Below are 26,658 nucleotides of genomic sequence, written 5' to 3' on the forward strand. Positions count from 1 at the left end.
TGTCAGGAGGGGGAGGGGAGGGAGCGATGTTCTGCAGAATATATCAATATGGATCTGTCAGGAGGGGGAGGGGAGGGAGCGATGTTCTGCAGATCTCCATAGAGGTCAGTGATGGAATAATCTGCAGAATATATCAATATGGATCTGTCAGGAGGGGGAGGGGAGGGAGCGATGTTCTGCAGAATATATCAATATGGATCTGTCAGGAGGGGGAGGGAGCGATGTTCTGCAGATCTCCATAGAGGTCAGTGATGGGATAATCTGCAGAATATATCAATATGGATCTGTCAGGAGGGGGAGGGGAGGGAGCGATGTTCTGCAGATCTCCATAGAGGTCAGTGATGGGATAATCTGCAGAATATATCAATATGGATCTGTCAGGAGGGGGAGGGGACGGAGCGATGTTCTGCAGATCTGTAGAGGGGTGAGTGGGGGAATAGTCTGCAGAATATATCAATATGGATCTGTCAGGAGGGGGAGGGAGCGATGTTCTGCAGATCTGTAGAGGGGTCAGTGATGAGATAATCTGCAGAATATATCAATATGGGTCTGTCAGGAGGGGGAGGGGAGGGAGCGATGTTCTGCAGATCTGTAGAGAGGTCAGTGATGGAATAATCTGCAGAATATATCAATATGGATCTGTCAGGAGGGGGAGGGGAGGGAGCGATGTTCTGCAGAATATATCAATATGGATCTGTCAGGAGGGGGAGGGGGGAGGGAGCGATGTTCTGCAGATCTGTAGAGGGGTCAGTGATGAGATAATCTGCATAATATATCAATATGGATCTGTCAGGAGGGGGATGGGAGGGAGCAATGTTCTGCAGATCTCCATAGAGGTCAGTGATGAGATAATCTGCAGAATATATCAATATGGATCTGTCAGGGGGGGGAGGGGAGGGAGCGATGTTCTGCGGAGGGGTGAGTGGTGGAATAGTCTGCAGAATATATCAATATGGATCTGTCAGGAGGGGGAGGGGAGGGAGCGATGTTCTGCGGAGGGGTGAGTGGTGGAATAGTCTGCTGGGTGTAGTGGGGGTCTCTAGGACCCAGTAGGTGAGTCAGTTTGAAGTCTGTAGATTTCTCCCCTTGTGAGAGCCTCAGACAGACAGAGAGCAGAGAGAGTGCCGGACAGACAGACGGAGAGACAGCCGGACCCCCAACACTCTACATAGAGGTAAGGGAGCCCCCCTCCCCCATCACCCCATTAATAAAGGGGGGGGGGTTCTATGTCTTGGGGGTGATGCCTGGGGGGGGTCCCTGTGTCTTGGGGGTGATCTTTGGGGGGGGGATGGGGGTGGAGTGATCTCTGTGGGGGGGGGGAGTGATATTGGGGAGGGGGGGGTGGTCTTGTGTGAATGGACTTTCCTTTGAAAGAAGCTGAAACTTTGTCCAGAACTTTTTAGGAACTCTCAGGAAACTTTGTTGCAATGCGAGTTTCCAGACAATGAGAAATTCTGATCGCTGCCCGTAAGCCCCACCCCAGCGTGGAGTGCCCCTTTAAATATTCACCATTGAAGGAGAGATGGAATTTATTTTTATAAATTTACATTTTTTTAAATTTTTCTTTTTTTCGATTCCAACTTGAATTTCAAATTTTAATTTTTAAAGAATTCTCCAGACATTTCCCGCCTCCGGAACCGCCGAATGAAGTCAGTTGGTTCATTTTCAGCCGGTTTCTGTGGTTAAAATACGCATGTTGAGCGCCGTCCCGCGACAGGACCATTGGTGCGCTGTGGCATGGCCGCCATCCTCCATGTTTGATCTGCTCTGCTCCTGCATAAGGAGACCTGGGATCAGAACTTTCCCCTTTTTTACCAGTTTGAGGAACGCAGAATATTCTTCCGGGTTTTATACCGCTCAAAAGGCGCCGATATCCGGCAACTCACAGCAACCCGCAATCGCTGGTTCTCCAATATATTGAAGCCGATCGCTTTTTTACCCGCCAAAGTCCCTCCTCCCATAAATGATACATTTCTATACATTATGTTCTTCCATTATATTTACATTGCCATCGACCAGCGCTCAGCGTCGCACTTCCATCGCACGTTCGGGTTGAAGGATATTTTGGGGGGCAGCTATTAAACCTGTGCGGGCTGAAAACGGGGCGATCACTGCAACACTTCCACCATTGTACAGATTCCGTATATCGCCCGCCATCTGTATAATGCCCACCATAGTACACGTTCCATATACTGCCCACCATCTGTATACTGCCCACCATTGTACGCGTTCCATGTATCGCCCACCATTGTACGCGTTCCATGTATCGCCCACCATTGTACACATTCCGTATGATGCCCATTATTGTACACGTTCAATGTATTGCCCACATTGTACACGTTCCGTTTGATGCCCATCATTGTACGTGTTCTGTATGATGCCCATCATTGTACGTGTTCTGTATGATGCCCACCATTGTACGCGTTCTGTATGATGCCCATCATTGTACGTGTTCTGTATGATGCCCACCATTGTACACGTTCCGTTTGATGCCCACCATTGTACGCGTTCTGTATGATGCCCATCATTGTACGTGTTCTGTATGATGCCCACCATTGTACGCGTTCTGTATGATGCCCACCATTGTACGCGTTCCCTATGATGCCCACCATTTTACGTGTTCCGTATAACGCCCACCATTGTACGTGTTGCATATATCGCCCACCATTGTACGTGTTCCATACAACGCCCACCATTGTACACGTTCCATATATCGCCCACCATTGTACCCGTTCCATATAATGCCCACCATTGTACGTGTTTTGTATAATGCCCACCATTCTACGCGTTCCGTATGATGCTCACCATTATGTCCGTTTCGTATGATGCCCACCATTGTACGCGTCCTGTATGATGCCCACCATTTTACATGTTCTGTATAACACCCACCATTGTACGCGTTCCATATAATGCCTACCATTGTACGTGTTCCGGATAATGCCCACCATTGTACGCATTCTGTATAATGCCCACCATTGTACCTGTTCCATATGATGCCCACCATTGTACCCGTTCCATATAACGCCCACCATTGTACCCGTTCCATATGATGCCCACCATTGTCCCCGTTCCGTATAATGCCCACCAATGTACCCATTCCATATAACAACCACCATTGTACCCATTCCATATAACAACCACCATTGTACACGTTCCGTATATCGCCCACCATTGTACCCGTTCCATATGATGCCCACCATTGTCCCCGTTCCGTATAATGCCCACCATTGTACCCATTCCATATAACAACCACCATTGTACCCATTCCATATAACAACCACCATTGTACACGTTCCATATATCGCCCACCATTGTACGCGTTCCGTATGACGCCCAGCCGTGTGACTTCACGCTCCATTCACATCTAAGCATTCCGTGAACAACGCACAGCGCACTTGTGGTGACATTTATTATTAATGACACCTGAAACACGCGTTAAAATTTGCAACAAATGTGCAAATTCAGCGTAACGGTACACAATCTTCTTTGGCGCGTTTATTGTGCGTAGGGCAGTCCATTGAAATGAATGGGCTGCCCTATGTGTGTGTAAAAAAAAAAAAAAAACGCCAAAAATAACGTGCATTCACGCAACGCTCAGAACGCAGCCAATTCTTCGAGGCTCGAAAATGGAAAAATTGTGACATTGTTTAGAAAGAAAACCGCTTTGTATCGTTCTGCGCGGTGAATGTCCCCCGAAGTGTGGGGGAGGGTCATGGAACCCCCTAGACACATTTTATATACATCATAATATTGGGGGGTCACCGGCTGCCTGTCAATACTTGTGGGGCCCCCCATAGGTGCCTCCCAGTCCCCGGCTGTGATTGGGTACCAGTGGAGGGTCTGTCTGGTCATGTCTTTGTCGCCGTGTCTTACAGCGGGGAGCGCGGTGGGGAGATGAGGGGGAGGGGCTGGGAGTGGTCCCTGGAGGGGGGGGGGGGGGCCATGATGAATCCCAGATGTTTCCATACTGTACGAGGAGAACAAAGAAATTCTTTATTTCATAGGATGATGGCGATCACAGCTGTGCGTCACGCGCTCCGCCATGGGGGCCGCCCCTTCAGCACCTCCACTATTTACCTGGTAAACAGCTGAGCCACAGAGCTGACAATCGCTGAGCCTGGAGACCACAGGTGTCCGCCTTTGTTAGACCAAACAGCTGGACAAACAACCGGCCTCCATCATCTCCGGATCCCTCTGGGTGCAGAAATCTGCTCAATACCTTCGACTTGTCCACCATGGTTCCTTATATACCGCCCCGTCCCCGCTTCTCACAAAGGTCTTCTCCTTCTAATCCCACCCAGGTGTCTTTACAATCAATGGTGGCTTGTAATGTAAGGTCGCCCCTTCTTCCTCCGACTCCTGTACATTCTTTGGGTGTCCATCATGAACCCCAATGTCTGGGATGTCCCCAAAGTGTCCCAACGGGCCAATCCAGAACCTTCACTTATGTCTGCTGCAAACACCGAAGGGTGGCCCCAGCCATATGTTTGGGGTCAATGGTGGAGCTCCAAGTGTGCGCCATGTTTGGTTTTCTTCCAATCTTATCTGATGGTGCGCTGCATTCATCTCATCAGCAGCCCATAGCTGGGTACAGCAAAGATCCATCACCATGCTTCACAGTAGAGATAAGAGACTAGCATGCTTCACAGTAGAGATGGGAAACCACTATGCTTCACAGTACAGATGGGGAACCACCATGCTTCACAATAGAGACGGGGAACCACTATGCTTCACAATAGAGACGGGGAACCACTATGCTTCACAGTACAGATGAGGAACCACCATGCTTCACAGTACAGATGGGGAACCACCATGCTTCACAGTAGAGATGGGGAACCACCATGCTTCACAGTAGAGATGGGGGACCACCATGCTTCACAGTATGGATGGGGAACCACCATACTTCACAGTAGGGATGGTGAACCACCATTCTTCACAGTAGAGTTGGTGAACCACCATTCTTTACAGTAGAGATGGGGAACCACCATGCTTCACAGTAGGGATGGGGAACCTCCATGCTTCACAGTAGGGATGGGGAACCACCTTGTTTCATAGCAGGTATGGGTAACCGCCTTGTTTTACAGTAGAGATGGGTAACCACCTTGTTTTACAGTAGAGATAGGGAACCACCATTCTTCACAGTAGGGATGGGGAACCACCATGTTTCCCAGTGGGGATGGGGAATCATCATGTTTCACAGTAGGATGGGGAACCACCATGCTCCACAGTAGGGATGGGGAAAAACCATGCTCCACAGTAGGGATGGGGAACAACCATGCTTCACAGTAGGGATGGGGAATCACCATGCTTCACAGTAGGGATGGTGAACCACCATGCTTCACAGTAGGGATGGTGAACCACCATGCTTCACAGTAGGGATGGTGAACCACCATGCTTCACAGTAGGGATGGGGAACCACCATGCTTCACAGTAGGGATGGGGAACCACCATGCTTCACAGTAGGGATGGTGAACCACCATGCTTCACAGTAGGGATGGTGAACCACCATGCTTCACAGTAGGGATGGGGAACCACCATGCTTCACAGTAGGGATGGGGAACCACCATGCTTCACAGTAGGGATGGGGAACCACAATGCTTCACAGTGGGGTGGTGTCTTTTCCTCACAGGTCTTGTTGAATCTCCTCCAAACATCGGAAGGTTAAACCATCAGCACCACTACATTAACATCAAGCAGATTGACACTATTTTATTAGTGCAATACAAACGATATACAATGTGCGTTCCTGTAGAATTTGACGCACTCCAGAAATAGGACAATCCCTATCGGCGTTTTCACAGCAGAGTCCTGATTTTGTGTGACCGATCACAGGACAGACTGCAGAGATTTTGGGCGTGTAGAATAAGCGCATTGGTTGCGGCGAGCAGTAGGCGATGGCTCAGGACTCCTTATAAACTCCGCCCACTACGATATAATCATTTGTCACAATTTGATACATATTTGTGACAATTTTGCGGATCATTTCCCAGTTGCGGTTTCTCGCTGTGCGTCACGGATAGTTTATGGGATCGCAGTGTTCACGGTTGTGACCGAAAGATTCGGTTTTGGTCTCGTCTCTTCAAATTAATTTTCTGCCAAAGTTTTGTGCCGTTTGGCATGGCATTCGTGGCTGTTAGGATTCCACCCGGGGGTGGGGGGGGGGTGTGGACTTATGGCCATGTGTGCCAAGCGCCCCAATCCTGCAGTACAGCCCTCCCCCTATAGGACCCCTCCATGACCGGGGTCACCTCATGTATGGCCGCCATCAGACCATTGCCGCAGGTCATAAGATTAGACGTCACCGCAGAGGTCTCCGGTGGAGGTCGGTGGAAAAGACCCCAATGTGTGACAGTATCGTTACCACGGCAACCTGACTTCACCTTCTGTGAGAACAGTTGGTGGTTTCGGGGTAAATCCGGCCACACACGTTCCAATCTCCTCGTTCAATCTTCCTGAGATTTACCAAACAAGAGCTGATCTGGTTACGTAGAAACTGAAAGAATTGCCTAAACTGCCCATGCATTGTACAATTTCCTTACAGCTGGCTGTACATGATACAATCTGATTGTATAGTGTATGGCCAGCTAGAAGGAGATTGTACAATCAGATTGTATAGTGTATGGCCAGCTTTAAGCAAATTGTACAATCTCCTTTAGAGGAGGACCCAGTGAAACAATCCATTCAATCTCCATCCAAGCTGCCCATTGTACTACGTAGTTTCTGGTAGATCTACAGAGGATTGTACAATCAGATTGTATAGTGTGTGGTCACCACCTAAATTCACTGTGAATCTTAATCTGGCTATACGTGTTCCAGTCTATACAATCTCCTTCAGATTTCTAAAAATCGATGTAATACGAGGACACAGCTAAACGATGTACTTAATTTGTATCTTATGAATTGTATCGATTGTATTCTATGAATGGTGATTGGATTGCGGGACACACACTGCAATGACAGCGGGCGACCCCCCCTCAATCTCTTCGAGATCATTGAACGTTTCCCACACACCAGATTCAATATTGATTGGGTTGGAAGAAGTGCGGGCGCCATATGGGGGCGGAGTCTGGGTTCTAGGCGTCCGATGATCTGCGGACAGAGATGGCGCTTCTGACGCACAGCCTGGCGCTCGTGTTGAGCGTCGTCCCGCGTTTTCTGTGCGATGTAAACGAACGATTGGCGGCTCCGGTTGTCACATGACCCAACGCTGTTTTCGCAGCTGGCCCCCCCCCCACGAGCACCGCCATGATGTCATCATTTCCATTTCTTCTCCCCCCTTTTCCAGCTCTTCCTTGAAACGGAACGCAAAATTTACGACGGCGAAAAGACGTGTACAACCGTAAAAATGGCCGCCGCCGCTCCTCCCGAATCATCTGTGAGATCGATTCAACTTTTTATTGTATTCGGATTTAATTGGATTAGCGATATGAAGCCGGAATGGGCCGTGTAAGGAGGCGGGAGGCACGGCGGGGGCTCAGTGTGTGATGAGGAGGAATGTGGTGGGGGATGGGGGGGCCACCCATGGTTGGGGGGGCCCCTCGGGGCGTCTGTAATCAGATGCCGGCGCTCTGAGGGGGTCTTGTCTGAACTCGCAGAATTCCGGGAATTGGCCGCCCTCCAGCCGTCTGATCCGCCCGCAGGATCCTCGGTGTTATGTCTGCGGCCGCCAAATAGAGCGTCAGCTCCTTTGCACACACGGAATACTCCAGTGCAGGGATGGAGGATACATGTCATGTGATGTGCACCCCCCCACCCCACCTCAGAGGGTGACCCCACTCTTCACAGACCGCACCCCCCCTCCGAGGGTGACCCCACTCTTCACAGACCGCACCCCCCCTCCGAGAGTGACCCCACTCTTCACAGACCGCACCCCCCCCTCCGAGAGTGACCCCACTCTTCACAGACAGCACCCCCCCTCCGAGAGTGACCCCACTCTTCACAGACCGCACCCCCCCCTCCGAGAGTGACCCCACTCTTTACAGACCGCACCCCCCCCTCCGAGAGTGACCCCACTCTTCACAGACCGCACCCCCCCTCCGAGGGTGACCCCACTCTTCACAGACCGCACCCCCCCTCCGAGAGTGACCCCACTCTTCACAGACCGCACCCCCCCTCCGAGAGTGACCCCACTCTTCACAGACCGCACCCCCCCTCCGAGGGTGACCCCACTCTTCACAGACCGCACCCCCCCCTCCGAGGGTGACCCCACTCTTCACAGACCGCACCCCCCCTCCGAGGGTGACCCCACTCTTCACAGACTGCACCCCCCCTCCGAGGGTGACCCCACTCTTTACAGACCACACCCCCCCCTCCGAGGGTGACCCCACTCTTTACAGACCGCACCCCCCCTCCGAGGGTGACCCCACTCTTCACAGACCGCACCCCCCCTCCGAGGGTGACCCCACTCTTTACAGACCACACCCCCCCTCCGAGGGTGACCCCACTCTTCACAGACCGCACCCTCCCTCCAAGGGTGACCCCACTCTTTACAGACCGCACCCCCCTCCGAGGGTGACCCCACTCTTCACACACCGCCCCCCCCGAGGGTGACCCCACTCTTCACAGACCGCACCCCCCCTCCGAGGGTGACCCCACTCTTCACAGACTGCACCCCCCCTCCGAGGGTGACCCCACTCTTCACAGACCGCACCCCCCCTCCGAGGGTGACCTCACTCTTCACAGACCGCACCCCCCCTCCGAGGGTGACCTCACTCTTCACAAACTGCACCCCCCCTCCGAGGGTGACCCCACTCTTCACAGACCGCACCCCCTCCTCCGAGGGTGACCCCACTCTTCACAGACCGCACCCCTCCTCCGAGGGTGACCCCACTCTTCACAGACCGCACCCCCCCTCCGAGGGTGACCCCACTATTCACAGACCGCACCCCCCCTCCGAGGGTGACCCCACTCTTCACACACCGCCCCCCCGAGGGTGACCCCACTCTTCACAGACCGCACCCCCCCTCCGAGGGTGACCCCACTCTTTACAGACCGCACCCCCCCCCTCCGAGGGTGACCCCCTCTTTACAGACCGCACCCCCCCTCTGAGGGTGACCCCACTCTTCACAGACAGCACCCCTCTTCCGAGGGTGACCCCACTCTTTACAGACTGCACCCCCCCTCCAAGGGTGACCCCACTCTTCACACACCGCACCCCCCCTCCGAGGGTAACCCCACTCTTTACAGACAGCACCCCCCTCCGAGGGTGACCCCACTCTTCACAGACCGCACCCCCCCTCCGAGGGTGACCCCACTCTTCACACACCGCACCCCCCCTCCGAGGGTGACCCCACTTTTCACAGACCGCACCCCTCCTCCGAGGGTGACCCCACTCTTCACAGACCGCACCCCTCCTCCGAGGGTGACCCCACTCTTCACAGACCGCACCCCCCCTCCGAGGGTGACCCCACTCTTCAAAGACCGCACCCCCTCCTCCGAGGGTGACCCCACTCTTCACAGACAGCACCCCCCTTCCGAGGGTGACCCCACTCTTCACAGACCGCACCCCCCCACCTCAGAGGGTGACCCCACTCTTCATAGACCGCACTCCTACACACCTTCTGGGGTCGGAACACTCGGCGGCACACAGTAAATATTTTTTGTTTTAGTATACACCATAGCGAGGGTCTCCAAACCTTCTAAAGAGAGGTCTGGTTTACTGTCCTTCAGAATTTAGGGGGGCCTGACTGTGCCCAGTGGGAGTAAACAATACCCGATCATTGGTATCAGTGGGAGGAATAGTGCCCCATTATTGGTGTCAGTGGGAGGAATAGTGCCCCATCATTGGTGTCAGTGGGAGGAATAGTGCCCCATCATTGGTGTCAGTGGGAGGAATAGTGCCCCATCATTGGTGTTAGTGGGAGGAATAGTGTCCCATCATTGGTATCAGTGGCAGGAATAGTGTCCCATCATTGGTATCAGTGGGAGGAATAGTGCCCCATCATTGGTGTCAGTGGGAGGAATAGTGTCCCATCATTGGTGTCAGTGGAAGGAATAGTGCCCCATCATTGGTATCAGTGGGAGGAATAGTGCCCCATCATTGGTATCAGTGGGAGGAATAGTGCCCCATCATTGGTGTCAGTGGGAGGAATAGTGTCCCATCATTGGTGTCAGTGGAAGGAATAGTGCCCCATCATTGGTATCAGTGGGAGGAATAGTGCCCCATCATTGGTATCAGTGGGAGGAATAGTGCCCCATCATTGGTATCAGTGGGAGGAATAGTGTCCCATCATTGGTATCAGTGGGAGGAATAGTGTCCCATCATTGGTATCAGTGGGAGAAATAGTGCCCCATCATTGGTATCAGTGGGAGGAATAGTGCCCCGTCATTGGTGTCAGTGGGAGGAATATGGCCCCATCATTGGTGTCAGTGGGAGGAATATGGCCCCATCATTGGTGTCAGTGGAAGGAATAGTGCCCCATCATTGGTGTCAGTGGGGGGAATAGTGCCCCATCATTGGTGTCAGTGGGAGGAATAGTGCCCCATCATTGGTATCAGTGGGAGGAATAGTGTCCCATCATTGGTGTCAGTGGGAGGAATAGTGCCCCATCATTGGTGTCAGTGGGAGGAATAGTGTCCCATCATTGGTGTCAGTGGAAGGAATAGTGCCCCATCATTGGTGTCAGTGGGGGGAATAGTGCCCCATCATTGGTGTCAGTGGGGGGAATAGTGCCCCATCATTGGTGTCAGTGGGGGGAATAGTGCCCCATCATTGGTGTCAGTGGGGGGAATAGTGCCCCATCATTGGTGTCAGTGGGGGGGAATAGTGCCCCATCATTGGTGTCAGTGGGAGGAATAGTGCCCCATCATTGGTGTCAGTGGGAGGAATAGTGCCCCATCATTGGTGTCAGTGGGAGGAATAGTGCCCCATCATTGATGTCAGTGGGAGGAATAGTGCCCCATTATTGGTGTCAGTGGGAGGAATAGTGCCCCATCATTGGTGTCAGTGGGGGGAATAGTGCCCCATTATTGGTGTCAGTGGGGGGAATAGTGCCCCATTGTTGGTGTTAGTGACAGGAATAATGCCTCAAGGGCCATAGTTTGGAGATCACTGCACTATAGGGTTGTAACAGACCTGGGACACCTTTGGGCACTCTAAAGAGAATAGTAATGTGGCGCACGTAGTGCCCCCCTCACCCTCCTGTCAGGCCCTGTTCTGAGCCACATTCCTGTCTGAATAAATGTGTCGAGGTTTTATGTGGACTGAAACCCGGACTGTCCAGGTGAATCCCCACCATGTGACCTCCTTCCCCTTTGTGCCACTGCCCCGCCCCCTGTCTGCTCCACTAGATTCTAGACATCTCCGCCCCCCCCCCTCCTCATAGAGCGGCCACTCCCTCTGATTTCAGCTTTCAGTCGGTTTGTAGTTACTCAAAATAAAAAGATTTCGGGTTTTCTTTCATTGGAGGAGACTGGTAAGATCACGTGATTGTCCACAACCAATGCAGTGGAAGCTGCTGCTGTGATACTAGGTCACGTGATCACTCACAGCCAATGCGGCGATGCAATAAAAGTGACACCTGCTGCCCCTCCCCCCAGTACATAGAATGTTCTCCCTGTCTGCAGAGGGATGGGGTCATAGCTGTCCTGTGGCTTCAGTTCGGGGTGTGCGGATCCGGGAGTTCTGAGTTCTTCCAGACTACAGAGGATCAGCATGAGAGCCAGGTACCTGGTATTGTGAGTGGCAGCCTTCGTCTTTCCTCTCAGGATATCATACAATGGTGTGACAGGTGCTCTTAGTCCGTCACCACCACCCTTCACAGTTCTGGCTGCTCTACACCGGTGATGAGAGACATTTGTTTGGTTTCAAATTTGTTCATTTAAGATAATTATTATGTTTCATTCTGTTAGAGAAAGATTTGTTTTCAGAATTTGTTTCATATAATTGAATTTGTTTTGTATATTCCTTATTTTCGAATCAGTTTGAATTTTGAAATTTGAATTTTGGAATACAGCTATACCGGTTCTGTTTTATTCTTTTCTATTGTGTCCTGTTCTATTATTTTATTTATTATTCTATTTGTTTCTGTTCCTTAATTTTCTAATCTGATTTATTATTTTCTATTCTGACATTTTCTATTCTATTCTATTCTGTTCTTTTCCTTAAAGTGTTTGTTAAGTCTCAAAATTTTTCACCTTAATGCATTCTATGCATTAAGGTAAAAAAACTTTTTTGCTACAGTGCCCCCCCCCCCTCCCCCCCCATTTGTTCCAGCGCCATGCACAAGCCCAGCAGCTCCAGACGCTCTCATCTCATTGGACAGATTGATAGCAGCAGGAGCCATTGGCTGCTGTCAATCAAATCCAGCGATGACACAGGAGCAGGGGGCGGGGCCGAGTCCCTCTGTCTATGTCAATAGACGCAGCAGCGGGACTCGGGAGCGCGCCCGCACGGGTGCCCCCAAGGAAAGCAGCTTTTCGTAGGGGCACCGAATGAAGGGGAGGAGTCAGGAGCGCCGGCGGCGCACCCCAGAAGAGGAGGAGCGGGGCTGCTCTGTGCAAAACACTTACACAGAGCAGGTAAGTATAACATGTTTGTTATTTTTATTTAAAAAAAAAAAAGAAACCTTTACAATCACTTTAATTTTCTATTCTGTTTTATTATTTTCTATTCTATTCTATTCTATTCTATTCTATTCTGTTCTGTTCTTTTCCATAATTTTCTATTCTGTTGTATTTTGTTTTATTATTTTCTATTCTCGTCTATTCTATTCTATTCCGTATTATTCCTTAATTTTCTATTCTATTCTTTTATTTTCTGTTTTATTCTTTTCTATTCTATTAGTTTCTATTGTTTTATTCTATTCTTTTCTATTCAATTCCTTAAGTTCCACTTCTATTCTGTTTTATTTTATTCATCACCCCAAGTAGAGATCATCATCTTATTTCACACCTTTACTGTATTTTTTGCTATATGCTTCCATTTCAAATTCATTTTCTAAATCAAAAAAGTTTTAGTTTTGTTATAATTTGTTTCGAAGTTGGAAATTTTGATACATCCAAATTGCGAACATTTTGTAAATTTCTATTTGCAACGCAACAAATGTCACAAGTCTACAGGTGATAGGTTTGTTGCTATGGGTTATGAAGGTGATGGATCCTTTAATAGTCACAGATATCGGTGCAGCCGGGACCGAGCGGTGCGAGCCCCTCCCCCCCTCCACGACTAATTAGTGCAGCCATGCACACTGATTGGCTCTGATTTCCCCCCCGCCGTTCCCGGGCAAGTCTCCCAATTCCCGCAAACTTCAAAGAGAAAATCCCGGAGTGACCTGAGGACAGGAGGGAGCTAATCCGAGGGGACGGGGCGGGCGAGCGGGCAGAGGGGTGGCGGGATCATCAGGGGGTCCCAGAAGGAGGAATGTTGTCCGAAATACTGAAAATTAACAAATATTTCTCTCCTGCAGGTAACAACCAATCACTTCAACAATGAGGATCACATGTCTCCTCCTCCTCTGCATTCACGGTGAGTGCGACCCGCCAGACCGCCACCATCATGGTACAGCATCCTGTGTGTCGGGTGTAATTCTCGGTATCTGTTCTTATTCTGTATGTATGGACTCTGCACAGTACTACTTCTCTTGTCCTGTATGTCGGGTGTAATTCTCGGTATCTGTTCTTATTCTGTATGTATGGACTCTGCACAGTACTACTTCTCTTGTCCTGTATGTCGGGTGTAATTCTCGGTATCTGTTCTTATTCTGTATGTATGGACTCTGCACAGTACTACTTCTCTTGTCCTGTATGGAGGGTGTAATTCTCGGTATCTGTTCTTATTCTGTATGTATGGACTCTGCACAGTACTACTTCTCTTGTCCTGTATGGAGGGTGTAATTCTCGGTATCTGTTCTTATTCTGTATGTATGGACTCTGCACAGTACTACTTCTCTTGTCCTGTATGGAGGGTGTAATTCTCGGTATCTGTTCTTATTCTGTATGTGTGGACTCTGCACAGTACTACTTTTCTTGTCCTGTATGTCGGGTGTAATTCTCGGTATCTGTTCTTATTCTGTATGTATGGACTCTGCACAGTACTACTTCTCTTGTCCTGTATGTCGGGTGTCATTCTCGGTATCTGTTCTTATTCTGTATGTATGGACTCTGCACAGTACTACTTTTCTTGTCCTGTATGTCGGGTGTCATTCTCGGTATCTGTTCTTATTCTGTATGTATGGACTCTGCACAGTACTACTTCTCTTGTCCTGTATGTCGGGTGTAATTCTCGGTATCTGTTCTTATTCTGTATGTATGGACTCTGCACAGTACTACTTCTCTTGTCCTGTATGGAGGGTGTAATTCTCGGTATCTGTTCTTATTCTGTATGTATGGACTCTGCACAGTACTACTTCTCTTGTCCTGTATGTCGGGTGTAATTCTCGGTATCTGTTCTTATTCTGTATGTATGGACTCTGCACAGTACTACTTCTCTTGTCCTGTATGGAGGGTGTAATTCTCGGTATCTGTTCTTATTCTGTATGTGTGGACTCTGCACAGTACTACTTTTCTTGTCCTGTATGTCGGGTGTAATTCTCGGTATCTGTTCTTATTCTGTATGTATGGACTCTGCACAGTACTACTTCTCTTGTCCTGTATGTCGGGTGTAATTCTCGGTATCTGTTCTTATTCTGTATGTGTGGACTCTGCACAGTACTACTTCTCTTGTCCTGTATGTCGGGTGTAATTCTCGGTATCTGTTCTTATTCTGTATGTATGGACTCTGCACAGTACTACTTCTCTTGTCCTGTATGTCGGATGTAATTCTCGGTATCTGTTCTTATTCTGTATGTATGGACTCTGCACAGTACTACTTCTCTTGTCCTGTATGTCGGGTGTAATTCTCGGTATCTGTTCTTATTCTGTATGTATGGACTCTGCACAGTACTACTTCTCTTGTCCTGTATGTCGGGTGTAATTCTCGGTATCTGTTCTTATTCTGTATGTATGGACTCTGCACAGTACTACTTTTCTTGTCCTGTATGTCGGGTGTAATTCTCGGTATCTGTTCTTATTCTGTATGTATGGACTCTGCACAGTACTACTTCTCTTGTCCTGTATGTCGGGTGTAATTCTCGGTATCTGTTCTTATTTTGTAGGGATTTTGGCTCAGAATTATGACGTCCCCCCACATTACGAGTTCTCTACAGGTGAGAAGTAGTCATGTGTATGGTGACATTGCAGACTCTGTGATGTCGTCTCCTCGGCTCATCTCTGTTTTTTTCTCTCCTTACAGAACCTTCGTATTTCTATGAATATGAAGGTAGGTGAGGCGGGCAGTGGGGGTTTGTGGGAAGGATTTGGGGTGGCGCCCTCCGTTCCATGTTGGCGCTCAGGTCCGTCTTGTGTGAGGATGGACTTTCCTCCCGGATTGAGGATTTCAATTTGGTTTTGCAGAACAATCGTTGGGGCAGCAGCAGCCGCAGACGGGTTTCCACGTTTTGACCCAGCCGGACCTCCACCAGGCTCAGGACAACTACGCTCCGCAACAGTTCGTCCCGCAACAGCAGCAGCAGAGCCAGCAGGAGGTCATCCCCGTCCCAACCTTCGGTAAATATGGAACAGCAAATAGCAACTGCAAACATTCCCTCTGCCTGGCTGCCAACATGAATTGTGCTGAGTTCCCGTGTCTGTACACCCGCTGTGCCCATTATGAGGGGTTCTCACCATCCCTGTGCTGAGTTCCTGGGTCTGTACACCCGCTGTGCCCATTATGAGGGGTTCTCACCATCCCTGTGCTGAGTTCCCGGGTCTGTACACCCGCTGTGCCCATTATGAGGGGTTCTCACCATCCCTGTGCTGAGTTCCCGGGTCTGTACACCCGCTGTGCCCATTATGAGAGGTTCCCACCATCCCTGTGCTGAGTTCCCGGGTCTGTACACCCGCTGTGCCCATTATGAGGGGTTCCCACCATCCCTGTGCTGAGTTCCTGGGTCTGTACACCCGCTGTGCCCATTATGAGGGGTTTCAACCATCCCTGTGCTGAGTTCCCGGGTCTGTACACCCGCTGTGCCCATTATGAGGGGTTTCAACCATCCCTGTGCTGAGTTCTCGGGTCTGTACACCCGCTGTGCCCATTATGAGGGGTTTCAACCATCCCTGTGCTGAGTTCTCAGGTCTGTACACCCGCTGTGCCCATTATGAGGGGTTCCCACCATCCCTGTGCTGAGTTCTCAGGTCTGTACACCCGCTGTGCCCATTATGAGGGGTTCTCACCATCCCTGTGCTGAGTTCCCGGGTCTGTACACCTGCTGTGCCCATTATGAGGAGTTCTCACCATCCCTGTGCTGAGTTCCCGGGTCTGTACACCCGCTGTGCCCATTATGAGGGGTTCCCACCATCCCTGTGCTGAGTTCCCGGGTCTGTACACCCGCTGTGCCCATTATGAGGGGTTCTCACCATCCCTGTGCTGAGTTCCCGGGTCTGTACACCCGCTGTGTCCATTATGAGGGGTTCCCACCATCCCTGTGCTGAGTTCCCGGGTCTGTACACCCGCTGTGCCCATTATGAGGGGTTCTCACCATCCCTGTGCTGAGTTCCCGGGTCTGTACACCCGCTGTGCCCATTATGAGGGGTTCTCACCATCCCTGTGCTGAGTTCTCGGGTCTGTACACCCGCTGTGCCCATTATGAGGGGTTCCCACCATCCCTGTGCTGAGTTCTTGGGTCTGTACACCCGCTGTGCCCATTATGAGGGGTTCCCACCATCCCTGTGCTGAGTTCCCGGGTCTGTACACCCGCTGTGCCCATTATGAGGGGTTCCCACCATCCCTGTGCTGAGTTCCCAGGTCTGTACACCGGCTGTGCCCATTATGAGGGGTTCCCACCATCCCTGTGCTGAGTTCCGGGGTCTGTACACCCGCTGTGCCCATTATGAGGGGTTCTCACCATCCCTGTGCTGAGTTCCGGGGTCTGTACACCTGCTGTGCCCATTATGAGGGGTTCCCACCATCCCTGTGCTGAGTTCCCGGGTCTGTACACCCGCTGTGCCCATTATGAGGGGTTCTCACCATCCCTGTGCTGAGTTCCCGGGTCTGTACACCCGCTGTGCCCATTATGAGGGGTTTTCACCATCCTGGCAAGTCCGGGGTTCGATGCACCTTGGCACTGTGACTCAGATTTCTGTTTATATGGTGATATCTGCCGTCACATTTTAATCTTTTTCTCTTGTCTTGCAGATACGGATCAGACAGAACCCACGGAGCCCGGCCCCTTAGGTGAGTAATTCCCACAATATCAGGTGAGACGGGTTCCGATTGGCTGCACACATCTGAGTGTCAGTAGGAATCCAGCAATCAATAGGGAGACTGATAATATAGTAATGGTGGAAAGAGAAACACAGAATGAGCAGGCTGCATGGACTATAGTTTATAGAGTGGTAGAATATTGTTGGATATGGAATATGGGATTGGTCAATCTCCCCCCTTCCCCCCCATGTATGTTCATGTTTGGTCCATCGGGGGGTGCTGTGGAGCTGGGTGGTGTTTCTTGTCACATGATTGGTGGGTGTTATGGCTCTACAGATACAATGTAACCTCATGTGTGCCCGTCCTCCCTTGCAGATTGCCGTGAAGAGCAGTACCCATGTACCCGCCTGTACTCCGTACACAAACCCTGCAAGCAGTGCCTGCAAGGGATCTGCCTGTACAGGTAAGTGACTTTCTGGAAACTGATCGGCCCCTTGGGGGGGGGGGGGGGGGACTTAGGAAATGCTTCCTCCTGCCTGCAGCAGACTGATGACATCATCTCAGCCTAGGCACAGTCACTGATTGGAGACCAAGGATGACTTTATAATGATAAAAGGTGGAGCTTTACAGAACCGCGATCCTGTATATTGTGACATGTCAGGGATTTATTTCTTATATCTGATCTCCGGGATGATAAATCCATCGGTCACATGGATTGTTCCGGAATCTCGGGGTGATTTGTGTATTTCCTCCAGATCTGTGCAGTCATCCAGCGTGAGACTTTCTGTAATAAAGACCGCCCACTGCTGATCTCTCTCCTTGTGCAGGATGACTGGTCTTGTCTCCACCCCCTCCTGTAGTTTTCTGTAGTGGGTGGAGCCTGCTGGGCCCCTCCCTCTGCTCTCTCTCCTTGTGCAGGGTGACTGGTCTTGTCTCCACCCCCTCCTGTAGTTTTCTGTAGTGGGTGGAGCCTGCTGGGCCCCTCCCACAGCTCTGCTCTCTCTCTCCTTGTGCAGGGTGACTGGTCTTGTCTCCACCCCCTCCTGTAGTTTTCTGTAATGGGTGGAGCCTGCTGGGCCCCTCCCACAGGTTTGCTCCCTCTGGTTGTGCAGGGGGACTGTCTTGTCTCCGCCCCCTACTTTAGTTTTCTGTAGTGGGTGGAGCCTGTTGAACCCCTCCCACGGCTCTGCTCTCTCTCCTTGTGCAGGGTGACCTGTCTTGTCTCCGCCCCCCTCCTGTAGTGGGTGGAGCCTGTCAGGCCCCTCCCACAGCTCTGAACAGGCTATGTACAGTGATGATGTCACTGCGACGTTTACAAGGTAATATCTGGGTGTGTAAAGGCATGTGGCACACACCGAGTACATTTAGAACCTTTGTGGCTATTGAGGGATATATTTAAATGACATTATTTGTGCCCGCAGTTTCGGGTTTATCAATAATGATGACGTCTTCCCTCCTCTGACTCCAGACACTGATCTGCTGCTTTCTCTTTTGCAGTCTGCGGCGCATGTATGTAATAAACAAGGAGATCTGTACCCGCCTGGTGTGCCAACACGACGAGCTACTGCGAGGTGAGTGCGTAAAACTGGGGTCAGGGGGCGGGGCTTCATTTCTGGGTGCAGGAAGGCAGGGCAGCCAATCGGGGGGGGGGGGGGGGGGGATGGGGCTCATTGCTGGTCTCTGAACTGCGCTATTCATTAAGAACATTGATGGGTAACAGAGCTGTGTATACTGACCTCTTTGGTTGGGGGAGGGGGGGGGGCTGGGTTGGGTTGGGTTGGGAAGGGGGGGGGGGGCTGGGTTGGGTTGGGAAGGGGGGGGGGGGCTGGGTTGGGTTGGGAAAGGAAGGGGGGGGGGCTGGGTTGGGAAGGGGGGGGGGGGCTGGGTTGGGAAGGGGGGGGGAGGGGCTGGGTTGGGTTGGGAAGGGGGGGGGCTGGGTTGGGTTGGGAAGGGGGGGGGGGGGGCTGGGTTGGGTTGTGCTCTTTATAGAGACCCTGTCACCATTTTTAGGGAAAAGCACAAAATATTGAATATTTGAAATGCTAATTTTTCTTTTCCTTAATGATTCTTCATGTGAATGCAATGTGCCCCGATTTCAGTATGATGAAAATTCGACTTCTCCTGGAGAGCCAATCCCTAGCATAGGCCCCTCCCTACTTGCCCCCTCTCCTGGGAGTGTCTAATTATTCTCTGTGCTGGCCCAGCTGCTCTGCCCCCTCCCCTCCCTATGGGGTCTCCACCCTCCCAACTCTCAAACTGTCTGCTGAAATGGAAAATATCACCTGCGCTAGGAGAGGAATGTATACAGTGTGTGTATATGTATATGTATATATATATATATATATATATATATATATATATATATATATATATTTCTCAGGGAGCTGCTGTTGTACTAGTGCCCTCTAGTGGCACATTCTGAGATAATAATTAAAGTATAGCTGAAGGCAATTTTTTTTTTTCCGTTTTGGACAGAGTACAAAAGGATTAGAACCCATCAGACTTTATTGCTGTCTGACCCGCCCCCATGGTGGGTGAAGTCACCCTCTCTACTTGTCCTGATTACCATTACCATTGAAATAAAAGTAAAAAAAAAAAAAATCCCAAATTTTGTGTTGTCCCCAGAAAAGTAATAGAGGAGAAATCTCCCCCCCCCCCCCCCCCCCAAGGAATTCCCTTAATTTGCAGTGATTTCCTCTCACTTCCTGTTTGGCTATGGGACAGGAAGTTAAGGGAAATCTCTGCAATGGGACACAAATGGCGAAAATAAAATCTGACGGGGGTTATAACCCTCCCTTAGGCTCTGTTTCCACTACTGCAACCTCCAAAGTCGCGCGATTTACAGAGCAATTCTGCAATGCGATTTGTGATGCGATGCGACCGGTGAAAGCCATGTGAGAACAAGTCGCACCGATGTCGGGAACAAAGTAGTGCAAAAACCTTTTTTTGGAGTCGCTGCGACTTGATTAGAACGGGAACCATTGAAATACATGAATTTTGACTTGTCATGTGACTTCATATGTGTCAAGTCGCACAACAACTCGCAGTAGTGGAAACGGAGCCTTAGGGTTACTCCATCCAAAATGTAAAAAAAAAAAAAGTTTGGCCTCTAGTTCTACTTTAATAATTCCAGCACTTCTAAAGTGTGAAACAATTCATACTAAGGCTAAGTTCACACTGGAGTTGGAAGCAGGCGTTGGGGGGCATTTTTAATAGGACCTTTTGGACCTCTTAAATAATTAAGAGTTTTCATCCAAATGGGGTGATGGACACCTAATCGCCAATACTGATTTATGGCTCTAGAGTTGCACTTTACTCACAGGAAGAATTTGCAGACTTTTAGAGACTGATGTCTCCATACAAAAAGATCTGAAGAAATGAATGGGGGAGGGGCAACTACATGGCAAATGAGGTTCAATGTAGAAAAATGTAAAATAATGCATTTGGGTGGTAAAAATCTGAATACAATCTATAGACTGGGGGGAGAACCTCTGGGGGAATCTAGGATGGAAAAGGACCTGGGGGTCCTAGTAGATGATAGGCTCAGCAATGACATGCAATGCCAAGCTGCTGCTAACAAAGCAAACAGAATATTGGCATTAAAAAGGGGGATCAACTCCAGAGATAAAACGATAATTCTCCCGCTCTACAAGACTCTGGTCCGGCCGCACCTGGAGTATGCTGTCCAGTTCTGGGCACCAGTCCTCAGGAAGGATGTACTGGAAATGGAGCGAGTACAAAGAAGGGCAACAAAGCTAATAAAGGGTCTGGAGGATCTTAGTTATGAGGAAAGGTTGTGAGCTCTGAACTTATTCTCTCTGGAGAAGAGACGCTTGAGAGGGGATATGATTTCATTGTATAAATACCGGACTGGTGACCCCACAATATACAAATACCGGACTGGTGACCCCACAATATACAAATACCGGACTGGTGACCCCACAATATACAAATACTGTACTGGTGACCCCACAATATACAAATACCGGACTGGTGACCCCACAATATATAAATACCAGACTGGTGACCCCACAATATACAAATACCGGACTGGTGACCCCACAATATATAAATACCGGACTGGTGACCCCACAATATATAAATACTGGACTGGTGACCCCACAATATACAAATACCGGACTGGTGACCCCACAATATATAAATACCGGACTGGTGACCCCACAATATATAAATACCGGACTGGTGACCCCACAATATACAAATACCAGACTGGTGACCCCACAATATACAAATACCAGACTGGTGACCCCACAATATACAAATACCGGACTGGTGACCCCACAATATACAAATACCGGACTGGTGACCCCACAATATACAAATACCGGACTGGTGACCCCACAATATACAAATACCGGACTGGTGACCCCACAATATACAAATACCGGACTGGTGACCCCACAATATACAAATACCGGACTGGTGACCCCACAATATACAAATACCGACTGGTGACCCCACAATATATAAATACCGGACTGGTGACCCCACAATATATAAATACCGGACTGGTGACCCCACAATATACAAATACCGGACTGGTGACCCCACAATATATAAATACCAGACTGGTGACCCCACAATATGGAGAAAAGTTTTCCTTGGAAGGGAGTTTAACAAGACTCGCGGACACTCATTAAAGTTGGAGGAAAAGAGGTTTAACCTTAAACTACGTAGAGGGTTCTTTACTGTAAGAGCAGCAAGGATGTGGAATTCCCTTCCACAGGCGGTGGCAGGGCTGGACTGGGACAAAAATTTGGCCCTGGACTTCATCCAGACTGGCCCATTTTGACAGGTCTCTCCCATGCCGGCTGGACAAACCCGCCTGCCACCCAAGCCCCCCCCCCCACTAGCCATTAGCCGTTCTACATTATTTCTCTTATAGGCAGTACCAGTGGGGAAGCTAGACATTATTTCACCTGGGGCAAAGAATCAGTTTGGCGCCCCCCCCCCCCCCCCCAATGGGACAAGATTAGGCAGGAAAGTGAGGCCGCCCTCCTTCCGGATCGTATGATGAGCTTCTCAGTGTTGACTCCTGAGCATCATGTCTGTATTCAGGCGCGCTGCATAACTAGCCAGGGAGAGGAGGTGAGCACTGCGGGGGGACAGAGGACCGGAGGGAGGCGGCGGTCCACTGTCACTGAAATCGGCCCACTGAGCCATCGGCCCACCGGGAAACTCCCTGTAGTCCCGATGGCCAGTACATGCCTGGGCGGTGGTCTCAGCAGTGGGGAACCAATAATTTCAAGAAACTATTAGACAATCACCTGAACGACTACAACATACAGGGATATACAATGTAATACTGACATATAATCACACACACAGGTTGGACTTGTCTTTTTTCCTCACCTTCTATATAACTATGTTGTGTAGATGGACAGTTTTGATGAAATGTATAATTTTTAGAGCTTGCACTTTTGCACAGCTGTATAGTTTTGTACATGAACGAGACACTGACACATTGTTACATTTTTTTTTTCATAAGGGTTGCAGTTTAGCACATTTTTAAGTGAATTGGTGCTCATTAGTATGAATTGTTTCACTTTGTTTACACTTGAGGAGTTAATATTATACTATTAATTAAACCATATACAGTGGGGGAAATAACGATCGTCTCCCCTGCAGATTGTGTAAGTTTTGCCCCCTTACAAAGAAATGAAGGGTCTATAATTTTTATCATAGGTGTATTTTATATGATAGAGACAGAATATCAACCAAAAATCCAGAAAACACACAAATGTTATAAATAGAGTTGCAATTCAGTGAGTAAAATAAGTATTTGATCCCGCTGTCTGCTGAAAACAGGTCACAGAGTGCACAACGAACTGCATTCTTGTGATCCATAGGAGCTTTGGCTATACTTCTCTTTGAAGGTCATGGAGTGGCCCTAGTCAGTCTCCAGACCTTAATCCTATAGAACATTTATGGAGGAGCTGAAACTTTGAGTTGCCAAGAAACCTTCAGGATTTAGAGAAGATCTGTAAAGAAGACAAAATCCCTCCTGAGATGTGTGGAAACTGATCACCACCTACAAGAAACGTCTGACCTCTGTGATCACCAACAAGGGTTTCTCCACCAACTACTAAGGGGAGCAAATACTTATTTTACTCCATTTATAACATTTGTATGATGTGATTTTTCTGGATTTTTGGTTGATATTCTGTCTCTATCATATAAAATACACCTATGATAAAAATTATAGACCCTTCATTTCTATGTAAGTGGGCAAAACTTACACCATCTGCAGGGGAGACGATCATTATATATACCCCAGTGTATGTCTGCTGACATCGCATCCCAGATGAGGGTTCCCAGCAACATTCTCAGGGCTTTTGGATGGGAGTCCTTTTACAGGTGAATGCCCACACATGTAATCTGATTGGGGGATTGTATGGTCTGGTGATGGGGTCTCTTTAGCAAATTCCAGAAAAACTGTTGGGATAAAAGTACAGCAGAAGCTGCACCTATGAAATGAGATAGTGGCTCCTTTTATGACGGGTCCCCTTTCCCCCACGACGGGTCCCATTTCCCCCATGACGGTCCCCTTTCCTCCATGACGGATCCCCTTTCCTCTATGAACGGTACCCTTTCCCTCAGGACGGTCCCCCATGACGGGTCCCCTTTCCCCCACGACGGGTCCCCTTTCCCCCACGACGGGTCCCCTTTCCCCTACGACGAGTCCCCCTTTCCCCCAGGACCGGTCCCCCTTTCCCCCAGGACCTTTCCCCTACGACGGGTCCCCCTTTCCCCCATGACCGGTCCCCTTTCCCCCACGATGGGTCCTCTTTTCTCCACGACGGGTCCCCTTTCCCTCATGATGGGTCCCCCTTTCCCCCATGACGGGTCCCCCTTTCCCCCATGACGGGTCCCCCTTTCCCCCACGACGGGTCCTCCTTTCCCCCACGACCGGTCCCCCTTTCCCCCATGATGGTCCCCTATGATTGGTCCCCTTTCCCCCATGACGGGTCCCCTTTGTGTGTGATGAAGGGTTCTGTTGTCTCACGTATTGGACTGACTCTAATCTCTCTTCTCCCTCCAGCTGACTTCTGCAGAGACAAGTTCTCTCGCTGCCCCGTGTTCGCCGCCAGCGGGAACTGCCAGTCTATGGGATCTCAGTGCAGCAAGAGCTGCGGCAGCTGCTAGAGGAAGAGTTTGTGCCGTGCAGGGAGGAGAACCCGCCACCAGAGGGCGCCCCGAACCCTCACTGGCAGTCAGTGTGATTACTGGAGGTGGGGGTGCGGGAGGTGCTAGTATTTTACCCATATTATTACCATTGTGTACTGTAAGTGCCGCAGCCTGGGGGGGGCGCTGTGGCGGTTTTAGCCAGTGTCTATTATTGTGTCCTGTAGCCCAGCACACTGCACCGCTCCTCACAGTGACTCCGCTCTGCTTGGGACTGGCTTCTCCGGCAGCTGACGAGTCCGGGGGGGGAGGGGCTCCGGCCAGTCGCCTGCCGTGAAAGTGGGGGGAGAGGGGGAGGAGTCATCATGGGTGATGGGGGGGAAACACGGCTATGGCTCCTATAATGCCCCCCCGGGGGCACCAGATTCATTTATTGTGTACTGTACGTTGTCTTCTGCCCCTCCCCCGTCTGTCCACGCTCTAGTCGCTGTCACCCCCCCCCCTCCCCCCTTTTTTATTTTTTTGTTGCTGAATTTTCCGCTTTTCATTATTGAATTTTGTTCATTGGACTTTTTTTGTAATTTTGTTTTGTACAAAGATGAATAAAGTGCAGAATTTTACTGTCTGCTTCTCTGTGTACCGTCTTGGTAACATTTCCATACAACGCAGGGGATGTCCCATACACGGGTGGCTGCTCTGGAGCAGGTAAGTGTCACCGAGAAACGTGTGAACCAAAATGGAGTTTGTCCATTGTTGTGATTCTGAACTGGATGACATTTAGTTTTTACTATGTCCTCTTCTTTGTTGCATCTCACCGCGGCCGATCTGCTGCGGCCTCTTTGCAGCCACTTCCCGTCTCCACGCACTCCCAGTGATGGCCGCATGGCACTTCTCAGGGCGGGTTTCCTGATGGTGACCTTGTAATGTGTGCTGAGACATCTAATGGAGATCACAACACAGGAGAACGATTGGTAGACAGTTGTCACCCTACAACAGGAAGTGCCCCGATGGCGGGATCACCAAAGGGTACGATAATGAAAGCTGAAGATTGTAAAAAGATTCAAAATGATTTTTGAAATCACAGACCCGGAATTTTCTGGCACTTTTTGTTTACAGGTTTAAATCAGTTTTTTTTTTGCTTGAAAATTACTTATAACCCCCAAATATATATATATATGTATATATGTATGTATGTATATTTTTTTTTCCATTAACATTCCAAAAAGTGTATCCTTTTCAAAAAAAAAAATTGCATTACGGTGACATAAAAAATTGCAATGATTGACATTTTATTCCCTAGGGCAGGGAAATGCAATTAGCGGACCTCCAGCTGTTGCAGAACTACAATTCCCATGAGGCACAGCAAGACTCTGACAGCCACAAGCATGACACCCAGAGGCAGAGGGATGATGGGACTTGTAGTCTTGCAACAGCTGGGAGGTCCGCTAATTGCAATTCCCTGCCCTAGGGAATAAAATGTCAATCATTGCAATTTTTTATGTCACGGAAACGCAATTTTTTTTTGGAATTTTAATGAAAAAAAAAAAAAAAAAACACAAAACGTAACCCAATTGTTTTGTAATATATGAAAGATGATGTTACGCCAAGTAAATAGATACCTCACATGTCACGCTTTAAAATTGCGCACGCTTGTGGAATGGGGACAAGCTACGGTACTTGACAAAAATCTCCATAGGCGACGCTTTAAAATTTTTGACAGGTTACCTGTTTAGAGTTACAGAGGAGGTCTAGCGCTAGAATTATTGCTCTCGCTCTGACTTTCCCGGTGATACCTCACATGTGGTGCGTTTTACATATGCGTGCGCAACCTACGTATGCGTACGCTTCTGCACGCGAGTATGCAGAGATGGGGGCGCTTTACTTTTTTTTTTTTACACTGTCCCTTTAATTTTAAAAAATTTTTTTTGATCACTTTTATTCCTATTAGAACGAATGTAAACATGTGTTGTAATAGAAATAAGAGATGACAGGTCCTCTTTATGGAGAGCTTCTGAAAGCATTCCAGCAGCTCATTAGAAAGCCGGCTGAAAAAAATAAAATACAGTCTGTTTGACAGCTTCATAATACCAGTAAACCACAATGTATGTATGTGTATATATATTTTATATTAATATTATAATAAAATAATAATAATATAATTTAATAATTATATGAATGTATTAATATAATATATATATATATTTATTTATTACACACACACATTTATATTGTGGTCGGCAAGTGTTTAATGTGCCTGAATGACACCCCCCACCCGTCCTTGTTGAAGCACTTCCTGTTGTAGGGTGACAACGCTTTGTCCCCTGTGCCACATT

General features: G+C 49.4%; 1 protein-coding gene across 1 annotated transcript; it reads left to right on the forward strand.

The window, feature by feature from the left end:
* Window positions 1–1,056: 1,056 nt before the first annotated feature.
* MFAP2 (microfibril associated protein 2) lies at window positions 1,057–24,945 on the forward strand. The gene is made up of 9 exons (XM_073601505.1): window positions 1,057–1,174; window positions 13,407–13,465; window positions 15,093–15,143; window positions 15,230–15,256; window positions 15,391–15,543; window positions 17,171–17,209; window positions 17,555–17,642; window positions 18,677–18,750; window positions 24,243–24,945. The coding sequence occupies exons 2-9, from the start codon at window positions 13,429–13,431 to the stop codon at window positions 24,344–24,346; spliced, it is 573 nt and encodes a 190-aa protein (XP_073457606.1). The 5' UTR covers window positions 1,057–1,174; window positions 13,407–13,428; the 3' UTR covers window positions 24,347–24,945.
* Window positions 24,946–26,658: the final 1,713 nt, after the last annotated feature.

The sequence above is a fragment of the Aquarana catesbeiana genome, linkage group LG10, assembly GCF_042186555.1.
Source record: "Aquarana catesbeiana isolate 2022-GZ linkage group LG10, ASM4218655v1, whole genome shotgun sequence".
NCBI lineage: Eukaryota > Metazoa > Chordata > Amphibia > Anura > Ranidae > Aquarana > Aquarana catesbeiana.

What these genes read in the sequence shown, in the direction of transcription:
- MFAP2 (XM_073601505.1), top strand. Translation starts at nt 13,429, where the DNA reads ATGAGGATCACATGTCTCCTCCTCCTCTGCATTCACG. An exon ending in ACATTACGAGTTCTCTACAG is followed by an intron (nt 15,144 to 15,229) that starts GTGAGAAGTAGT and finishes CTCTCCTTACAG; the next exon opens with AACCTTCGTATTTCTATGAA. An exon ending in CATCCCCGTCCCAACCTTCG is followed by an intron (nt 15,544 to 17,170) that starts GTAAATATGGAA and finishes CTTGTCTTGCAG; the next exon opens with ATACGGATCAGACAGAACCC.